The sequence below is a fragment of the Eublepharis macularius genome, chromosome 2, assembly GCF_028583425.1.
Source record: "Eublepharis macularius isolate TG4126 chromosome 2, MPM_Emac_v1.0, whole genome shotgun sequence".
Lineage (NCBI taxonomy): Eukaryota > Metazoa > Chordata > Lepidosauria > Squamata > Eublepharidae > Eublepharis > Eublepharis macularius.
This window is the reverse complement of record NC_072791.1, coordinates 16,027,756-16,045,276: the sequence shown is the minus strand read 5'-3', so window position 1 is coordinate 16,045,276 and position 17,521 is coordinate 16,027,756. Positions and strand designations below refer to the sequence as shown.

The 17,521-nt window shown below is 42.8% G+C and overlaps 1 protein-coding gene across 1 annotated transcript in view; it reads right to left on the bottom strand.

The window, feature by feature from the left end:
• The window catches only part of BRF1 (BRF1 RNA polymerase III transcription initiation factor subunit), a 294,493-nt gene that overhangs the window by 202,435 nt on the left and 74,537 nt on the right, over positions 1 to 17,521 (bottom strand). The window contains exon 4 of the mRNA XM_054970610.1: positions 2,991 to 3,022. Coding sequence (XP_054826585.1) covers positions 2,991 to 3,022 — 32 coding nt within the window. The remainder of the gene's footprint in view (positions 1 to 2,990; positions 3,023 to 17,521) is intronic.

Sequence of the window (17,521 nt, the reverse complement as noted above, 5' to 3'; positions counted from 1 at the left end):
CAAAAGGGCCATTGCATTGAAATCACAGGAAGTCATAGCCCCTCTCTATACTGCCTTGGTCAGGCCACACCTGGAGTACTGTGTGTAGTTCTGGAGGCCTCACTTCGAAAAGGGTGTGGACAAAATTGAGAGGGTGCAGAGGAGAGCGACGAGGATGATCAGGGGTCTGGAGACTGAGCCCTACGAGGAAAGGTTGAGGGCCTTGGGAATGCTTAGTTTGGAGAAGAGGAGATTGAGGGGGGACATGATTGCTCTCTTTAAGTATTAAAAAGGCCATCAGAGGAGGGAAGGGAGCTACTCCTGTTGGCATCAAGTCTCTCTTGACCACAGTCATCTAACCCAACTGTAGGAAGATGGCCCTTGGCAGGAACAATGGCTACAAATTTGAGGGAGGGGGTAGAAAGAAAAGAGAAATGGGATCTCTGCCTCCCATTGAGTGCCTCAAGCTCCGTCTGATGGGTAAACCACTCTCCCATCAGCAGGGTGGCTTAAACTACACACAACTACAATGGGCATGTTTGTTTCAACCAGGGGAGCATGGGTGTACTCCCCACTCCCTGCAGCTTCCTTCCCAAGGTCACTTTTCTCCAAATTGGTTTCAGCCACAGAGGTGAACATGGGTGGGGGAAAGCGCTGTGGGCGATTCTCCTTCTGGGAGACAGAAGAGTTCAGGGCAGGGGATGACTTAACCAAGATGCAAGTCTCAGGTCAAAAGTGACTATTCTTACAAATCTACTTTTTTATAAATATCCTAAATTAAACAGCAAAGTCATCAAGTGATACTTCTGTTCTAATAAACAGTTAATATTTTTACCAACCATGTGATCTTTTGTTCTGCTAAAATAAGGGTAAACCCACAAACTTCTCTCACACACAGCTACCTACATTTAGACATATGCACATAACAGCTATGCACACTCCAGTTATTTCTGTACCACCTGCACAGAAAGTTTCAATCCTGTATTGCCCGGAATTGCAGTATGTTGCTTCATCATACAGCGCAGAGCAACTACCTTTAGCTAGTGGGTGGCACTTCAAATTAAGGTACTGCAGAAAGTTTTCTGAAAACTTTCTATCGAAAAGTTGATATTTCTAAAAAAAGGTCACAGCTTTGTAAAACTATTTTGTAACATGATGAACGCCATGGCAATAGATACACCAGTCAAACTAAGCAGATTTTCTGAACTGTGCTTTCACACACACATTCATGAACTTCAACAGTGCAATCCTAAACAGAGTTACCCCCTCCTAAGCCTATTCACTTCAATGGGCTTAGAAAGGTGAAATTCTGTTAAGGACTGCAGTACTAATGTGCTTATTAATGCCTCACCCCCATCCCGGTCAGTTATTTCAGTTCAATGTTTGGCTGGCAAACAAACATTTTACGTGCATATTCATACAGCACAAAACTATGGTGACTTTTTTAACTGTACGGATTAGATACAATTCAGACATGGTGTATCAGATTCTAATAGATTAAGAACAATGGAAATTTTTCCAATTCAAATTTTACTGGCAAACGCATATCTCTGTTTTAACCAGGATCACCGCTAACTTTTTCTTTTTACTGTATTTGTTCAGGATTTTCAAGTGAAAAGAAGAGGTGGAAGAGAAGAGAGAGTGGACAGGAGAAAGACGGAAGGCTAGATAGGCACAGTAAAACAACTGAAAATGGATCCTATGTTGGGTCGGTATTAATAGCGGATCGTGGGTTTGAAACAGTTGAAAGGCTAGTGATGCAAAAAACCAATGAATGTTGACCACGATTCAAAGACAACCCAACTTGGCTTGCATGCCGTTGAGAGACACACCGATACCTTCCAGGCACTCTACATTTAACAGTAGTTCATATAACAAATACCAGCAGCGGCTGAAAGGAAATCTAGCTCTCCATCCACTCCTCTCCATCGGCAAGTATTACATTACATCTATTACTTCTGGCATACTGTTAGCATGGAGGGTATTTTTAGAATGCTAGTCCCTTTAAGTATAAAAATTTGTTAAATTACTGCAATTCCAGAATATTCTTTGAAGTACCACCCAGCCAACCAAGGGATGCCGGTTACTCGAGACAGCTGGGAAGGACAAAAATAACCTTTGCTATCAGAGTTGAATATAGAATATGTTTTGATGTGGGGTGGTCACACAGGGAGCATGCACATCGATAGCTTTTGAGAACGCAAGCCTCTGTGTGCTAGTGCATAAACACCACCTTGTAGGTTTCAGCTCAAACTGCTGGGGAGCCAGTACGCCAAGGGTCACAGCCTACAGCTCTCTCAGCCTGCCCATGACAGACAAAACACACCACACGCATCCATTTTGTACAGTTCCTATCATTCTCCTGTTCAGAGCAACCCAAAAGCCCCTGAAAGCATTCTCTCCCTGCTCTGAATAGCAACTCACTTTGTTTGCATTTTAAAAACATACAAAGAAAGTTAGCTTGAACTAGTTATAAAATCTGACTTTGTGCCACTGCACGAGAGGCACGATCGTTATCAACAAAACTATACTAACTGTTGTATTGTCGAAGGCTTTCACGGCCGGAGAACGATGGTTGTTGGGGGTTTTCCGGGCTGTCTTGCCGTGGTCTTGGCATTGTAGTTCCCTCCTACAGCTGAGAGATCTCTGTCTTTTGATGCTACACCTCTGAAGATGCCAGCCACAGCTGCTGGCGAAACGTCAGGAACTACAATGCCAAGACCACGGCAAGACAGCCCGGAAAACCCCCAACAACCATATACTAACTGTTGATTTGTTATTTGTAGAAGGGAGCGAGAGAGACACCAAACACTTGATCTCTAATTGCACAGAACAATTACCCCCGATTTCCAATCCCCATGATTTTCCTGTCCAGCACTGCCAAAAAAGCAAAGAGATAATTAAGGCTTCCTAAACAGCACCTCGTATTACTAGGTTTCTGCTCAGATTGGTTTGCAAGGGTTAATATGTTGGAACAGAATTTTAAGTAAACCAAAAACAAAATACAATACCTGAAGGAGGTCACTGAGGTCAAGCAACATGTCTGTGGCAGAGGTTAAGGAACTTAAGCATATATTCATCAGGCCTGCTGTACGGCTAGTTGACTGGCAACTGGTCAGAGAAACAAGAGCATTTCATTTGGAAAGTACATGAATATAGGTATCTCGTCTCATTATGCTGGTTTATTAGCGATGACAAAGAGGGTGTTTCAAACATTCACAAAACCATAAGCATTTCGGAATTTGGGTTTTTCTCTTCAATTGAAAGGTTGTTTAAATACTTTAAACTGGTGTATTGTCAAAGGCTTTCACGGCCGGAGAACAATGGTTGTTGTGGATTTTCCGGGCTGTATAGCCGTGGTCTTGGCATTGTAGTTCCCTCCTACAGCTGCTGGCGAAACGTCAGGAACTACAATGTCAAGACCACGGCTATACAGCCCGGAAAATCCACAACAACCACTTTAAATTGGGTTCCTTGGCCTTTTTGAGCCTGCGGGCACCTTTGGAATTCTGACACAAGTCGGTGCACACAACTACAACATGGTTGCTGCAGTAGGAGGTGCCAACCACACAATGTCGGGAATGAGGTCGTGTATAACTCTAATGGTCAACATTTCAGGCAAAAGCTCTCTTTAACAGGATGCCTTTTAAAATGAAGATAATTGTTTCGAAAGTATTTTCGTGTATACATACAATTCACTTTCAATTATACAGTGCAGGCAGCTGCTGCCAATGCAACTTTTTAAAAAATCTGCTCAGGCAATCAGATGTCCAATGGCCAATCAGAAGCCCTGCTGGACACAACCCCCACCTGGCCCCACCTTCTTTTAGAAACACTTGGAAAATGCCTGGAACGGTGTCATTGGGCACCACGGTTTTCACGGGAATCGTGTCGGGGACCATTGCTTTAAACCAGTGTTCTAGCTAACAGCACTAGTTTCAGGGCAGAGCTACGTTATTTTAGGGGGGACAGGATTGCAGCCCTAACGAGAACCTCTCATGCCCCCCTCTCCGTCCCTACAACATCTTGTGAACTGAAATATGTGGGGCAATATCATCACGCTATTCAATTTCCTCTTCCTGACGGTCATCAAGATGGAGTGGTGGGAAGGAAATTTGCCAGTCACATCATATCATGCATTCAGTTTCATGAGACAAGACATTATGGAGAAACTAAACTGTGAGGAGGGCTGCCGTTTTGGGTAGCTGCCCTGAGTCTCTATTATGACACTGGAAAGAGACAGAAGTGTTTCTCACCCATCTGAAATAAGCAGATGGGGAACATTATCGTTCGACATGATAGTATTTAAAGGCAGCCAGACTTAGATGGCTGTAACGCTGCTTAGGACAGCACTATCAACTAAATTTTTAGGTGGTTAACTAAATTTGCATGCATTTCCATGTGAATGAAGCAACAAAGAAAATAACTTTTTTTAAAAGCGGTGATGCACACACAGGTCACAGCAGTCAGTATCTGAGAAGAGGCATTCCCTCCTGCTATGAGAGAGAAGGGCAAACGGTGCTTCTAAGGTGGTGCCTAGCAACTCCCATTATTCTCATAGTAACACAGTGGGCAGGCAGTCTAAAAGTAAACCTTTTTGGTTGCAAGAGTGGAACGTGTCTTCAGTTTTAGTAGAGAAATAAGGAGAGTCTCAGCTATCAGAAGTTTGGGACCCTCTCCCCAATATAGCAAATTAACACCTAGCTCACTCAACTTAACAGGAGGGAACATTTACTCAAGAAACGGCCCTGACCTGCAGGTGCCTCCACTAACAGGACATCATATACAATCAACAAACAGGAGTGCGTAAAGTCAGATGGAACATGAGAGTTTGGGCCATAGTTCATCCAATGGGCATTAAGAAAGTGGACCTTTCTTTGAACAGCATCCACCATCTTTACGCAGCTATTTCTGCTCCAAATTACAGCCCATTCAGCAGTCGCTGTGGCACTAGCTCTCCAAAAATCTCCTGCAGATCTGTCTGTCCGGCTCAGCATTTTTGCCATTGTGCGTCCCAGAGAACTACAACGTATTATGGTTTATGTATTGGTTTATCTATGTGGCCCTCTCAAGAACTTCATAAACAAAAGGAAGTTCCTTGCCCCACGGAGTACAGAAGCACCCAAAAATTGCATCTATGTTTGATGGGCAGCCATTCTAGATAGTATAGCCCCCAAGGCAAGGCCCAAAAATAGGAGATGGCTCTTCTGTATCAGGGGGCAAACTGAATGGCCTGTTTCCCACTCCTCTCGCCGTCCCTTGTGTATTGTTGGCAGGGGAGGGTTGCAGGGTCACTGCCTGGGGGAGGTTTTTATAGAAATGCTGTGATTTCACTGTAAATTACATGACTGACTACTGTAACCCACCCTGAGCCCGCTTGTGGGGAGGGCAGGATTGAAGCCCAATCAACCTAGCCCAGTACCTGCCAAATGACTGGGAAGCCCTATTTCCCTGTGCTACCATTATCTGAAATAAGGTGAGCTGCGAACACAAGTCAGAGCTTTTTCTGTGGGGACACCTCAGTTACAGAACACCCTCCTTCCAGATATTCAACTGGTAAAGCGCATGCTTAGTTTCTGGCACCAGCCGGAGATGTTGTTTAACCCAGGTTCTCTGTCGATTATGGTTTTTTTTTTAAAAGTGATTATCATGAGTGATTACTGTTTAAATTATTTCTTAAATTGCCTGTAAGCTGCTAGGAGTGCCTTCGGTGAAAAGAGCAGGGTAGAAACTATTTAAAATAAATAAAAGAATAGTGTTTATTATTGTACATGTGCAATACCTTTGTATCACTTTGAGTTTAGTCTACTGGCGAAGAGAGAGACAGTGTTGGAGAATACAGGCATGATTGCACGGCCCAGCCGAGCCCACAAATATGCCACCGACTGCCTGACTCACCAGAGTTGGAAGATGGTCACCTACAGTTCAGAAGGCAATTTTTATTCACCCAGTTTCTGACAGGAAGACTTTCTATGCCCCAAAATTTCAAAGATCATCCTAAAAGCAAGAGGACTTCAGAAGTGAGCTACTCAAAACACAACACTGTGCAAAACCCGAGCAGAACATTAAACAGTTCCTTCATGCAAATATCGTAGGGCACGAATGCCCTCTCCAAATGTTTTCTCAGCTCATGCCAAGTTGTATCAGCTTTAGAAGACTTGAAATGCTTTGATGCTTTTATCAAGGCTGCCTTCTTCATAATTATAATCCTCCTTTCAACTTCATAAAAAAAGACGAAAGTTGATCTTAGCCAGCAACATTTCAGCTTAAATATTGTGGATTAAACAAAAAGATGATTTAAGTAGGAGAAAAACATGCCAGCGCTCAATTTGTTAAAAAGAAAGAACTGTGAAAGTCACTCAGTATAGTTCAGCAAATTGCACCAATATCCCTTATCAAGTTTTTAAATAAAATGAATGACAGGCTGGGACTTAACAGGAGAGGAAGGGAGAGCTCACCAACATCTTAAAATTGGCATCCTAAAGACAGGGATGAGATTATGCCAAAAAAATAACTCCCTGAATACAAACATTCTAAGCGTGTATATTATACCGATATTCAAAACTCCATGTGTGCAGGGGTTATTGGGAAGAGAGGAGCAGAAATATGTGTATGATGCAAACACTTTCTGGGGGAGCTCAAGAAAGTTCTCTCCTCCACAAGGCCCCCAAAGGACCTGCTGCTACCTACATAGCAGGTAAATAGCACAAACAAGGGGCCCCCAGTATCCATGCATATTAAAGACCATCTCCAATTGCAGGGCTGAATTCTTTCCTGTGGCACTTCCAGTTCTCACAGTCTTTGCCCAGGTCCATTCCCCAGCACACAGAAGATGAAGAAGGGAGCAGAGAAGCCGAGGACCCTTTGTTACACAGAGTACGGAGCTCTGACGGGATGTGCAAGCACATCCAGCCACTGGCAAAAGCCCCATGTTGACATCTACTTGGATCACTACATCATTTACCAGAACAACAGGGTGAGGCTTTATTACTGTTTTCAGAATACACGGAAATAAAAAAGTTGGGCTCATATCTTCTTGCCACCAACCCTTCAAGAAGCAGCTATAAAGAACAATTTTGCAAGACATAAACCAGTTCCCAATGTTATGTCACGCTTTATTGTGACCGGGAAATGGAACCAGGGATGGTAACTCTGCCAAAGGACAGACCATCCCATCTTGGCCACCGTTTCCTGGTCATGGTACAGTGCAGCATGACACCGGAAGCTGGTTTATACTCTTGTAAAATTCTTTTAACAGATCTGAACAGACGCAGTAAGCTGGAGGTCGCTGGAGAGAAGGAACAGATTTAATCCTTACCTGAACAGTTTCCGAGTGCGTCTCCCTATTTTCTTCCACAGGCTGGCAATTCATCCATGTCACGTTCGTAGACAAGAGTTTCTAGGAAGAGCCAAACCTTCCTTCTACCAGTGACAGGGATGAGCTCGGCCTCAAAAAGATCCGGCATGAGCATACACAGCCCTTAAGGCCCCAAGCCATGCACAAGCCTGGTGTAGTGCTTAGCGTGTCTGGGAGATGCAGGCTGGAATACCTGCTATGTCATGGAAGCTTGTTGGGTGAGTGTCTGTCTAACCTACCTCACAGGGTTGTCATGAGAATAAAATGGAGAAGAGGACCACAATGTAAGCCCCTTTAGGTCCCGCTGGCAGAAAGGTGAGGTACAAACAAAATATTTTTTTTAAAAAAATAAGCTCTCCCCCTACACAAACTACTCGTTCTAATGAGGGGCATTTTGCCAGCAATACCAATGCCCAGCGATTATTTACTGCTTTGGAGTGTTCAAAGTGCAATTCTCGGCAATTCTTAAGCAAGCCTGTCCCACCCACACACACCCAAATTAAGGGAAGTCTGAAAGAACTAATGATGGCTTGACACAAGAGAGCCTGAAGAGAAAGGCAATAGCAATACGGTTAAGATTAATGCCCTTTTATTTTGGATAAATGAGGTTCGGATTAATTGAAGATTAAAACAAGTTCAGAGCACAACTTCTTAGCCTGGGCCACAGCAATATCTGGTAATGCTAAGAGGCCTGGTTGCCAAACGGCTGGGAAATATGCGTCATTTGCTGCCCCTGGGCTGGCCCGTCTGCATGAGGCACACTGTGAGAAAGATTATCAGTAGGAAGCAGTTGTAAAAACACACTTTTGTTTTGCAGGGTTTTTTTTAAGAGAGAGAGAATACAAAAGTTTGGAAGACTATGAATCACAGAAATAGTGACTTCACTCCAGGGTCAAGCAGACAAAGTGAGCATATCTGAGATTTTTATGAAACACAAACACAAACCACCATCTGTCCCCTTTGGTAGGGCCCAGTTCAGAATAATCCGTACAAATGTTGTCAACCACACGCGGTCAAGTCCCTTTTGTTTGCAATGTTATCCCTTTTGGTGATACCATTTTACGAAGCTATTTATAGGCAGACATATTATACGGCTCACAAAAGGAGCTACATAAAGAACAGGGGAGAGCTAAATACAGCAAGAGTTCAATTCAAGCTGTAAACGTCTAACGGACTACAAGAACAGAGACACAACCCACAAGATTGTCTCATGCTACTGTGTCTGTTTGCATCAGAACGCTACAGCATGAATTCAAACACAGGCATGCGGAATATGTCCGTGATGAAAAGATGGGATGGGGGAAAAGAGACATAAAAGGAGAGATTTTGGTTTATTTCCAGCTTAAATTCCAAATTGGGCACTTCCTGGTTGGAGCTGAAAGAAATTCAGAAGTAAAGATTCTTCCAGGAGCTGCCTGGATGTGGCCAACTGTGATCAAAAGAAAAGGGAACTGAACACCCAGAGATATCATTAAGGGATGGTCCAACTCTACAGTTCGTATCCAAAGATACAGACACCGAAGAGTTTCGGCGGTCCTCTTCATCCAAACAGAGCTCCTCTTCACACCTTCACAACCCTTCAAGCCACACCTGAAACTCCAGGGAACTTCAGAATACTGCCCCCTTCTCACTCACAAAGCAGGGCGGTCTTGGGGCGTACATGGAATTTCTTCAAAGTATCTAATAATCTGTCAGTTCACAACACTAACAGACAGCCCAAACACACCAATCATATGATCATGTATTAACATATAAAATTGCCCTACATAGAGTCTGATCATCAAGCATGATATCATCTACTCCCGGATAGAGATGGGCTGTTCAGTTTAAAATACTGAATTTGGGCTGATTCGGTGGAATCTGGCTATTCCGAATCAAAATCCTGAATATCGAATCAGATTTGGAATTCCAGTTTTTTTTACTTAATTAATTTGGTAAAATTTTGGCAAATTCGGACATTGTTTCGAATGGGAAAACTATCTGGGAACTATCCAGGGGGCTGGGTGTGGTATTTTTCAATCAAACTCTACCAAATTTGCAGTAGACCTATTCCTGACTGTCCTCTAAAGACCACCAGAGTTTCAGGAAAGTGGGACTCAAGGAGCCTATTCTATGCCCCCCCATTTAAGGTGCCCCGGCCACTCCATTGTTTCCTATAGGAAAAAAATTAAAGCTGACTCCCATCACAGAAATACACTGGGGTAAGGCTGCCATGGCCAAGGCACACTCCCGAATGCAAGCTGAGCTCATCCCAGAGAATGCCCAACAGAAGCAAACCGAAGCACGGGAATGGAATCCCCCCAGAACCAAAGTGAAGCAAGGAGACCAACATTACACCAGAGAATCGTGTCCATTCCACCAAAACCAAACAGAAGCAAGGAATACTGCTGCAACTTAGCCCAACAAAACCTGTTTACCAAGGTTCCAGTAAAAGACACTATTGCACTGATTAATCAGATTTTCCCAGAGGATGTAACAGCCTTATTCCATCATTGTCTGACAACCAGTTACTTCCAATGGGACAACGAATTCTATGAACAGATGGATGGGGTGGCCATGGGGAGCCCACTCAGCCCAGTTATAGCAAACTTCTACATGGAACATTTTGAAAAAACAGCTCTAGAATCAGCACCCCACAAACCCAGTGTATGGTTCCGGTTTGTGGATGATACATTCATCATTTGGAGCCATGGGGAGGAAGAATTGAGGGAGTTTTTGAATCATCTCAACAACATCCACCTGAACATACAATTCACAATGGAGAAAGAAAGTGAGGGAAAACTCTCATTCCTGGATACCTTGGTCATCCGCAAAGCAAACTTTCAGTTAGGTCACAAGGTCTACAGGAAACCAACTCACACTGATCGGTACTTACACAAAAACTCCAATCACCACCCCCGACAGAAAAGAGGCATAATGAAAACATTAGTGGATCGTGCAAGACGGATATGTGAGCCGCGCTTTCTCAATGAGGAAATTAATCATCTAAACCACGCACTTCAGGCAAATGGCTACTCCAGAAATGAAATCCGAAGAGCAATCAAACCCAGGATGAATCAAACAACCAAGGAAAAACAGTCACCTACAGGAAAAGTGTTTTTGCCATATATCAAAGGAATTACTGATCAGATGGGAAAGCTTATGGAAAAGCATAACCTTCAAGCAGTATTCAGACCCACCCGAAAAATACAACACATGCTACGATCAGCAAAAGACAGCAGAGACCCCCTCACCTCTGCAGGAGTATGGACAAGTTTACATCGGGACCACAAAGCGTAGTATCCAGACAAGAATAAAAGAACATGAAAGACACTGCAGACTTGGACAGCCTGAAAAATCAGCAGTGGCTGAACATAGCCTAACTCAAACAGGGCACAGTATCTTATTCCAGGACACCAAAATACTGGACAACACTTCCAACTACTTTGTCAGACTGCACAGGGAAGCCATTGAAATTCACAAGCATAAGCAAAACTTCAACAGGAAAGAAGAAACCTTAAGAATGAACAGAGCATGGGCTCCAGTTCTGAAAAACACCAGGCCAACAAAACACTCCACACTCGACAATAGCCCTGCAGAGAAGATTAGCACATCAAGCACCAATCCATATGCAAAAGAACCTCCTCAGGTTACAGTGAAGCCTCCCGCCATTAGCATTCCACACCCTGGGAAACTCTTACAGAATGACTCAGCTCAACCCCACCCCTCCTGAGTAGATACAAATGACCTACATCTTTTCCACACTGTGACACTGAGAGATCTCTGTCTTTTGGTGCTACACCTCTGAAGATGCCAGCCACAGCTGCTGGCGAAACGTCAGGAACTACAATGCCAAGACCACGGCAATACAGCCCGGAAAACCCCCAACAACCATCGTTCTCCGGCCGTGAAAGCCTTCGATAATACATAAAACCAGTGTTATTCACAGCAGCCAAGAACTGGGTTCAGCCAGTGGGAGAACACCACAGATCAAAACCAGTACCCAGCCACAAGGCATTCCAAACCGGATAGCCTCCAGATTAATTTTCCTATAGGAAATAGTGGCCAAACTTTATCAAATTTGTTCTTTATAACCAAACCAAAATAGACTATCAATTTGATAATCGGGGATTATCATTTTTTTCCCCTCTAGAACTGGAATTACGCCCCCCCCCCCTTTTTGTTTTGCATATCGCTACTCCAGGGGTTCCTTACGTTTCTGAATTCTGACAAAGGAATTCTGACAAAGGGTGTTGGGCACAAAATGGCCGTCAAAGGAGGTGGAGCCAACCACAAAATAGCTGCTGACGAAGTCAGAGCCACACAAACCGAAGAAGTCCAAGTGCAGGGGGAAATTTAATTTTTAAAAAACTTTGAAAGTAGAGTGAGAAAGAATAAAACCAAACTGTAGGGGCAGTTGCCCCTGAAACAGCATTTTTTAAAAATCTACTCAGCCAATCAGAACCCCAGCTGGGCAAATGCCCAACCTGGTACCACACTCTTTCTAAAAACACTTGGTAGGCACCAGGAAAGGTGTCAGCGGGTGCCATGGTGCCCACAGGCACCACATTGTGGAACCCTGTCTTCTCTGACTAGCAGAAACTTTCCAAGGTGGAGAGGGGGTCTTCTCCACCCTCCTACCCAAGATTTATTTTAGCTGGAGATTATAGGAATTGAACCTAGGATCTTCACAAAGCAAATCATGCATACTGCAAACACGACAGTTGCTGCTCTCCATATTTAATATCCTGTTAATCCCAGTCACAAAAACCCACACGCTTGGGAGACAACCGTCATCTGGATTACTACTCCGCTCCAAGTCACCACTTCTAAAACGACGTCTCCTTGCCCATCTCGATTCTATGAGCAACATATTCAAAAATTCATCTGAGACAGCTTAATATCCTTCCTAACAGAACCAGAACTTCTTCCTCAATAATTACACAAAGCTATTACAGCAGATGTACAACTATGCAATTATTTAATTAGGCTCATTAAGCGGCACTGTCTTTGTCTACATCAATACCTTAGTGCGTGGTGTGACTGAACAATAAAATATAACCAGATAGAAAATGCAGATAATGCTACAATTGACATTTAGAATCAATTTCAGATTAATTCACCATAGGGACTTGTTTGTGCATCGTGCACACCAAAAAAACATGCTTTACCAAGTAAACACAAAAACTGTTGCGCTCAACGGCACCGTAAACATTCAAAAACAGAGATGCTGCACCCATTTTCTGGGCAGCTACAAAAAGAGAATATAATACACTTAAAAATAGTACTCAGAAAAAAAGAAAGAAAACATTTAAACACAGAAAAGCCTTCATGTTAAGGAAAAGGAAGCAAAGGGGTCAGGGAAACGACAATACAAATGTGGAAAAGGAAAAAAAGCCAGCTGTGAGGAATTTAGAGAAGACTGAAAAGCCATCTAGTTTAGGGTTGCCAACTCCAGTTAGGGAATTCCTAGACATTTGGGGATATTGCCTGAGGAGAGTGGAGTTTGGGAAGGGGGGGAGCTCAATGGGGATATGAGGCAATCGAGTTCACCCTCCAAAGCTGCCATGCCCTCCAGGGCAACTGATCTCTGTAGCCTGGAGATAAGTTGTAATTCCAGAACTCCAGGCCCCACTTGGAGATTGGCAACCCCAATCTAGACAACCATCTTATTTCCAACAGTGGCCAACCAGTTTGGTGTAGCAGTTAAGAGTGCCAGGACTCTAATCTGGAGAGCCAGGTTTGATTCCCCACTCCTTCACTTGAAGCCAGCTGGGTGACCTTGGATCAGTCACAGCTCTTCCAGAGCTCTCTCAGCCCCACCCACCTCACAGGGAGATTGTTGTGGGGATAACAACATACTTTGTAAACCGCTTTGAGTGGGTGTTAAGTTGTCCTGAAGGGCAGTATATAAATCGAATGTTGTTGTTGTTGTTAACCAGGTGGTTCTTATACATGCCAGGTGGCTCTTATAAACAGTACATGGAAGGCAGCTGGCAAAAAGGAGAACTGTGACTAGCCCGTGTATCATATCAGAAGATTTTGTGGACCGGAGCCCACTTCATTGGATGGATGAAGAGTTTCCTCCCTGTTGTCTAGCATGCACACACACAAAGACAGCAAGAGAGACAGTGTGTTCCATCAGTGATGAAAAGAGGCCAAGATGACAATCCAAGGTGGTGTACAAGGAATGTGAAGAGTGATATTCACAAAAGGGTTAAGTAGTTAGATGCAACAGTGTAAGGAAAAGAAAGTAGGGGAAAACAGAAAAATAGAGCCCAAAGGAATTTTTGCTGGAAAATGTACAAAAGATGAAAAAAAGAGACAGCTGCACAAAACCAAGTGAACTCTATCAACTATAAGGGTATACCATTACCTAAATGTCTCACTTCAGAAAGGCTGGAAAAGGGATCCACAAAAGACAATTATGATGAAAAGCTCCTATCTTGGCAATATTTTATGTGCAAAACAGGGGGTTGGGGGGCAGAAAGTAAAACAATCTACAGGTGTAAATAGAAACAGGCAAAGGAGATTTTTTCTCTCGCTTTGCAGGGCTAATAAAGACATAACAAAACAAGAATGTTATGCAGGCAGCATTTAAAAGAGTTCTGGAAAAACATATTCTTTTTAAGTTACACACACACACACACACACATTTACTAATGTATACACCTTAACTTGCATGCGAATTTAAAACAACCCCCTATTTTATTTGACAGCGCTCTGAGAAAAAGACCTAGCCTTCCTTTCAGGGAAATAGGGCATTATTTACATTTTTCTAAATTCATGAAGAAGAATGTTTCTAGAGCCAGAGACAAGATGCGTGAGCAATGATGTTAGAAAGGAGGGAGTTGCTGTGATGGCCTCGTAGAGTTCCAAATGAATGTCATAGAAGCAGCTTCTTCAGTTCCGTTGTAAAAGATCCAGATCAACACATCTGCTGAACAATGAGTGCAGATGGAAATAAACAGCACAGAATAAACTGTACATAAAGAAGACCTCCTTATGTTAAGAGCAGTTCAACAATGGAACCAGTCACCTTGCTGGAGTTGTCCAAGCAGAAAACGGACAGCCACCTGTCGGGAATGTTGTTCACTCTATGACTGTGTGACCTTTCCTGAGTTGGCACAATAAGCAAGCACGAGCAACAAAAATGTTGTCTTTATCCACAGAGAGCAAATCAAAGAGGATGAGAAAGGGTTTAGACAGGACAACGCTTTAAATGCTGCGAGGAACAAATTCAGAGTATTTTACTTTGGTTTCTACAGCCCACTTCTGATGAACGTTCAAGTTGCCTTCCACCAACAAAGCCTTTTTCACTTATCAGAAGGGAGCTGCGGGATCCAACTCACTGGTTTCTTTAGAGGGCTGAATCTGAAGGGCTGCTTGTAGTTCTTAAGAACCACCCAGCTCAGACTAGAGATTTCTAGAAATTTTAAGCCAAGGGGAAAAGAGGGGTTTCACCCCTGCCAACTACCCCCAAAATATTTGGGGTGGTTAAAATAAATATGCAGAAACGACTTTCTTATGAAGCCCAAACTTATTTTATTGCATTAATAACATAAAATCATCACCGATAACTTAGCCAGCATCTACAAGTGTTCTATCTGGTATATTTATGAAAGTTTGTATTTCAGTCTAAATACTTTCGCTTTCTACAAGCAACATTGCAAACGCATCCGATCTTAACAAGAAAATGCTGCACCCTGTGTTGCCTTAGCACGTGCTTCTTGGTTTTTTTCTCATCTGAGAAGTAGAAAAAACTAGACATTGAAAAGAGAAAACATGCCTTTTGTAGTAAACTAAAGAAAGTGTGTTATTTGGACAGAAAGTCACATAAAGTCATTAAGAGCATCTTAATGCTCTTAGATACCAAGTTAACACTGAATGCTTAATATACACATCAAGGCATATTAATTGTGGATAAAATTAATAAATGTAGTCTTGAGAATACTGTATATGTTTATAGTATGCACAAGAATTATCCTTATACATATAGCAAGATTCAAGTCCAGTGACAGTTTAAAAACCAGCAAGATTTCCAGGGTATAAGCTTTCAAGAGTATCTGACGAAAGGCGCTTGACTCTCGAAAGCTTATACCCTGGAAATCTTGCTGGTCTTTAAGGTGCTACTAGACTCAAATCTTGCTGTTCTACTGCACAGCAACATGGCTACCCACCTGAAACTGTCATACAGAGAGCATATAGATTGTCTTAAAAAAAAAATTCATATTACAAATTTTGAGCAAGTAAAACTTTGTCTTGAAAATAATTTCACACATTCCAAAAAAGAAAATATTTTAGAAGAGCTTATTTAGTGTCCCCAAATTTCCACTTTTTTCTTGTTAAAATTGAAACAAAGCTCTCGGGGAAGAAAAGGTTTTTTCCCCATCAAACTCTCCCTTCCTGTTGCCTTTTTAACGGGTCTAACCAAGACTACCAAGGTTTTTAGTCTATAGCTGTCAAAGCAGCTGCTGGTTGTGAGTTGATTAAGTATCATTAACAGCTGTCCAAAAGGGAGAGGGGAGTTTTTAATTTCTACAGCACTTAATCTCATCTCTTCTCAAGGTATGAAATAAATCATCTTGCAGGAGGGATTTAGTTGAGAGAGAGGCTGTATGACTGAAGATCATTGCCAAAGATCATGGGGTGGGGCTGGAGCTCGGTGGAAGAACATCTGTTTGGCAGCAGAAAGCCCCAGGTTCAATCTCCGGTTAAAAGGACCAGGCAATAGGTGATGAGAAAGATCTCCACCTGAGACCCTGGAGAGCCACTGCCAGTCTGAGTAGACAAGACTTACCTTGATGGACTGATGATCTGGTTCAGAATAAAGCAGCCTTGCGTGCTCTCATTAAGGAGAAATGCCAGGGCTTAGGAGTACAGCATCTGCTTTATGTGAAAGAAGGTCCCAGGTTCAATCTCCAGGCAAAATGATCAGGCAGAAGGGAGTGAGAAAGACCTCTGCCTGAGACCCCAGAAAGCTGCTGCCGTTCAGAGTAAGCAAAACTGATCTTGACAGATCAAGCCTACTTGGTATAAGCCAGCTTCATGTGTACAAGCGTGCTCAGGATTACAGCCTCATAGGGAATAATAAAACAAAATGGAACTGTGTTCAAGCTAAGCTGCCTGAGTCTATAACAATTTCAGGTAGGTAAACATACCTAACCTTAAACAACATCTTTTTCTCTCAATTATATATTTCCTAAAATGGACACGGACTCGAGGACCAGGGCCTACAATAAACCAAAATACCATCTCAGTCCTCATCTTCACTACGACAACACAATCACTGGACCGAACAACACAAGTTATACCATCTCAGGCTCATTCACTTGTTTCTTTCCCAATGCTATATATGCTATCAAGAGTCAGCAATGCCCTTCAACTCTCTACATTGGACAAACAGGTCAGTCCCTATGCAAAAGAATAAGTGGGCATAAATCGGACATTAAGGATCACAACACACAAAACCCAGTGGGAGAACATTTTAATCTTGCAGGACATTTCATTGCTGACCTAAAAGTGGCTATACACAAACAAAGCAGCTTCAAAGGCAGATTACAACATGAGTTCATTCACAAGTTCCGAACAGGGCTAAATAGAGACATGGGATTCTTATCTCACTATAGATGCTGATTTCTGCTTTAATCAAACTGCAGTGTAACACTGTACCTTTACACCCTTATTCACTTCATCGCTTCACCCTTCCCTCCTCCTGACTGGGGTATACAGGTTAAGGGAACTCCACTCCTCCCTGCATCCAAAGAAGGGAGCCTCGACTCACGAAAGCTTATATCCTGAAAACCTTGTTGGTCTCCAAAGTGCCGCTGGAGTCTAATCCTGCTGTGACTATAACAGAGAGTCAGAGCATGGGGCACAACGTAAGGAGATCTGCAGCAGGAAATCTCAGTCCTTTCACTGAAGAGCAACACAACTTGAGCAATGGAAGACAAGTTCAAATCCAACGCATAACTGTTAAACAACTGTTTGATATATTACTCATTTACTTTGTTCTTCAATAAAAGGATTTTGAGTGGCAGCTTTAATGTAAGCACTTCATTAAGGAGGCGGAGGATAATATGCATTTATACAGCGCTTTCAAGTGTTCAGTGCGCTGCATATATTATCTTGTTGTAATTCTTACACCAACCTTCTAAGGTTGTAATTATATGCTTTTAAGCAAAATGCAGCTGCTTCTCCCCAATC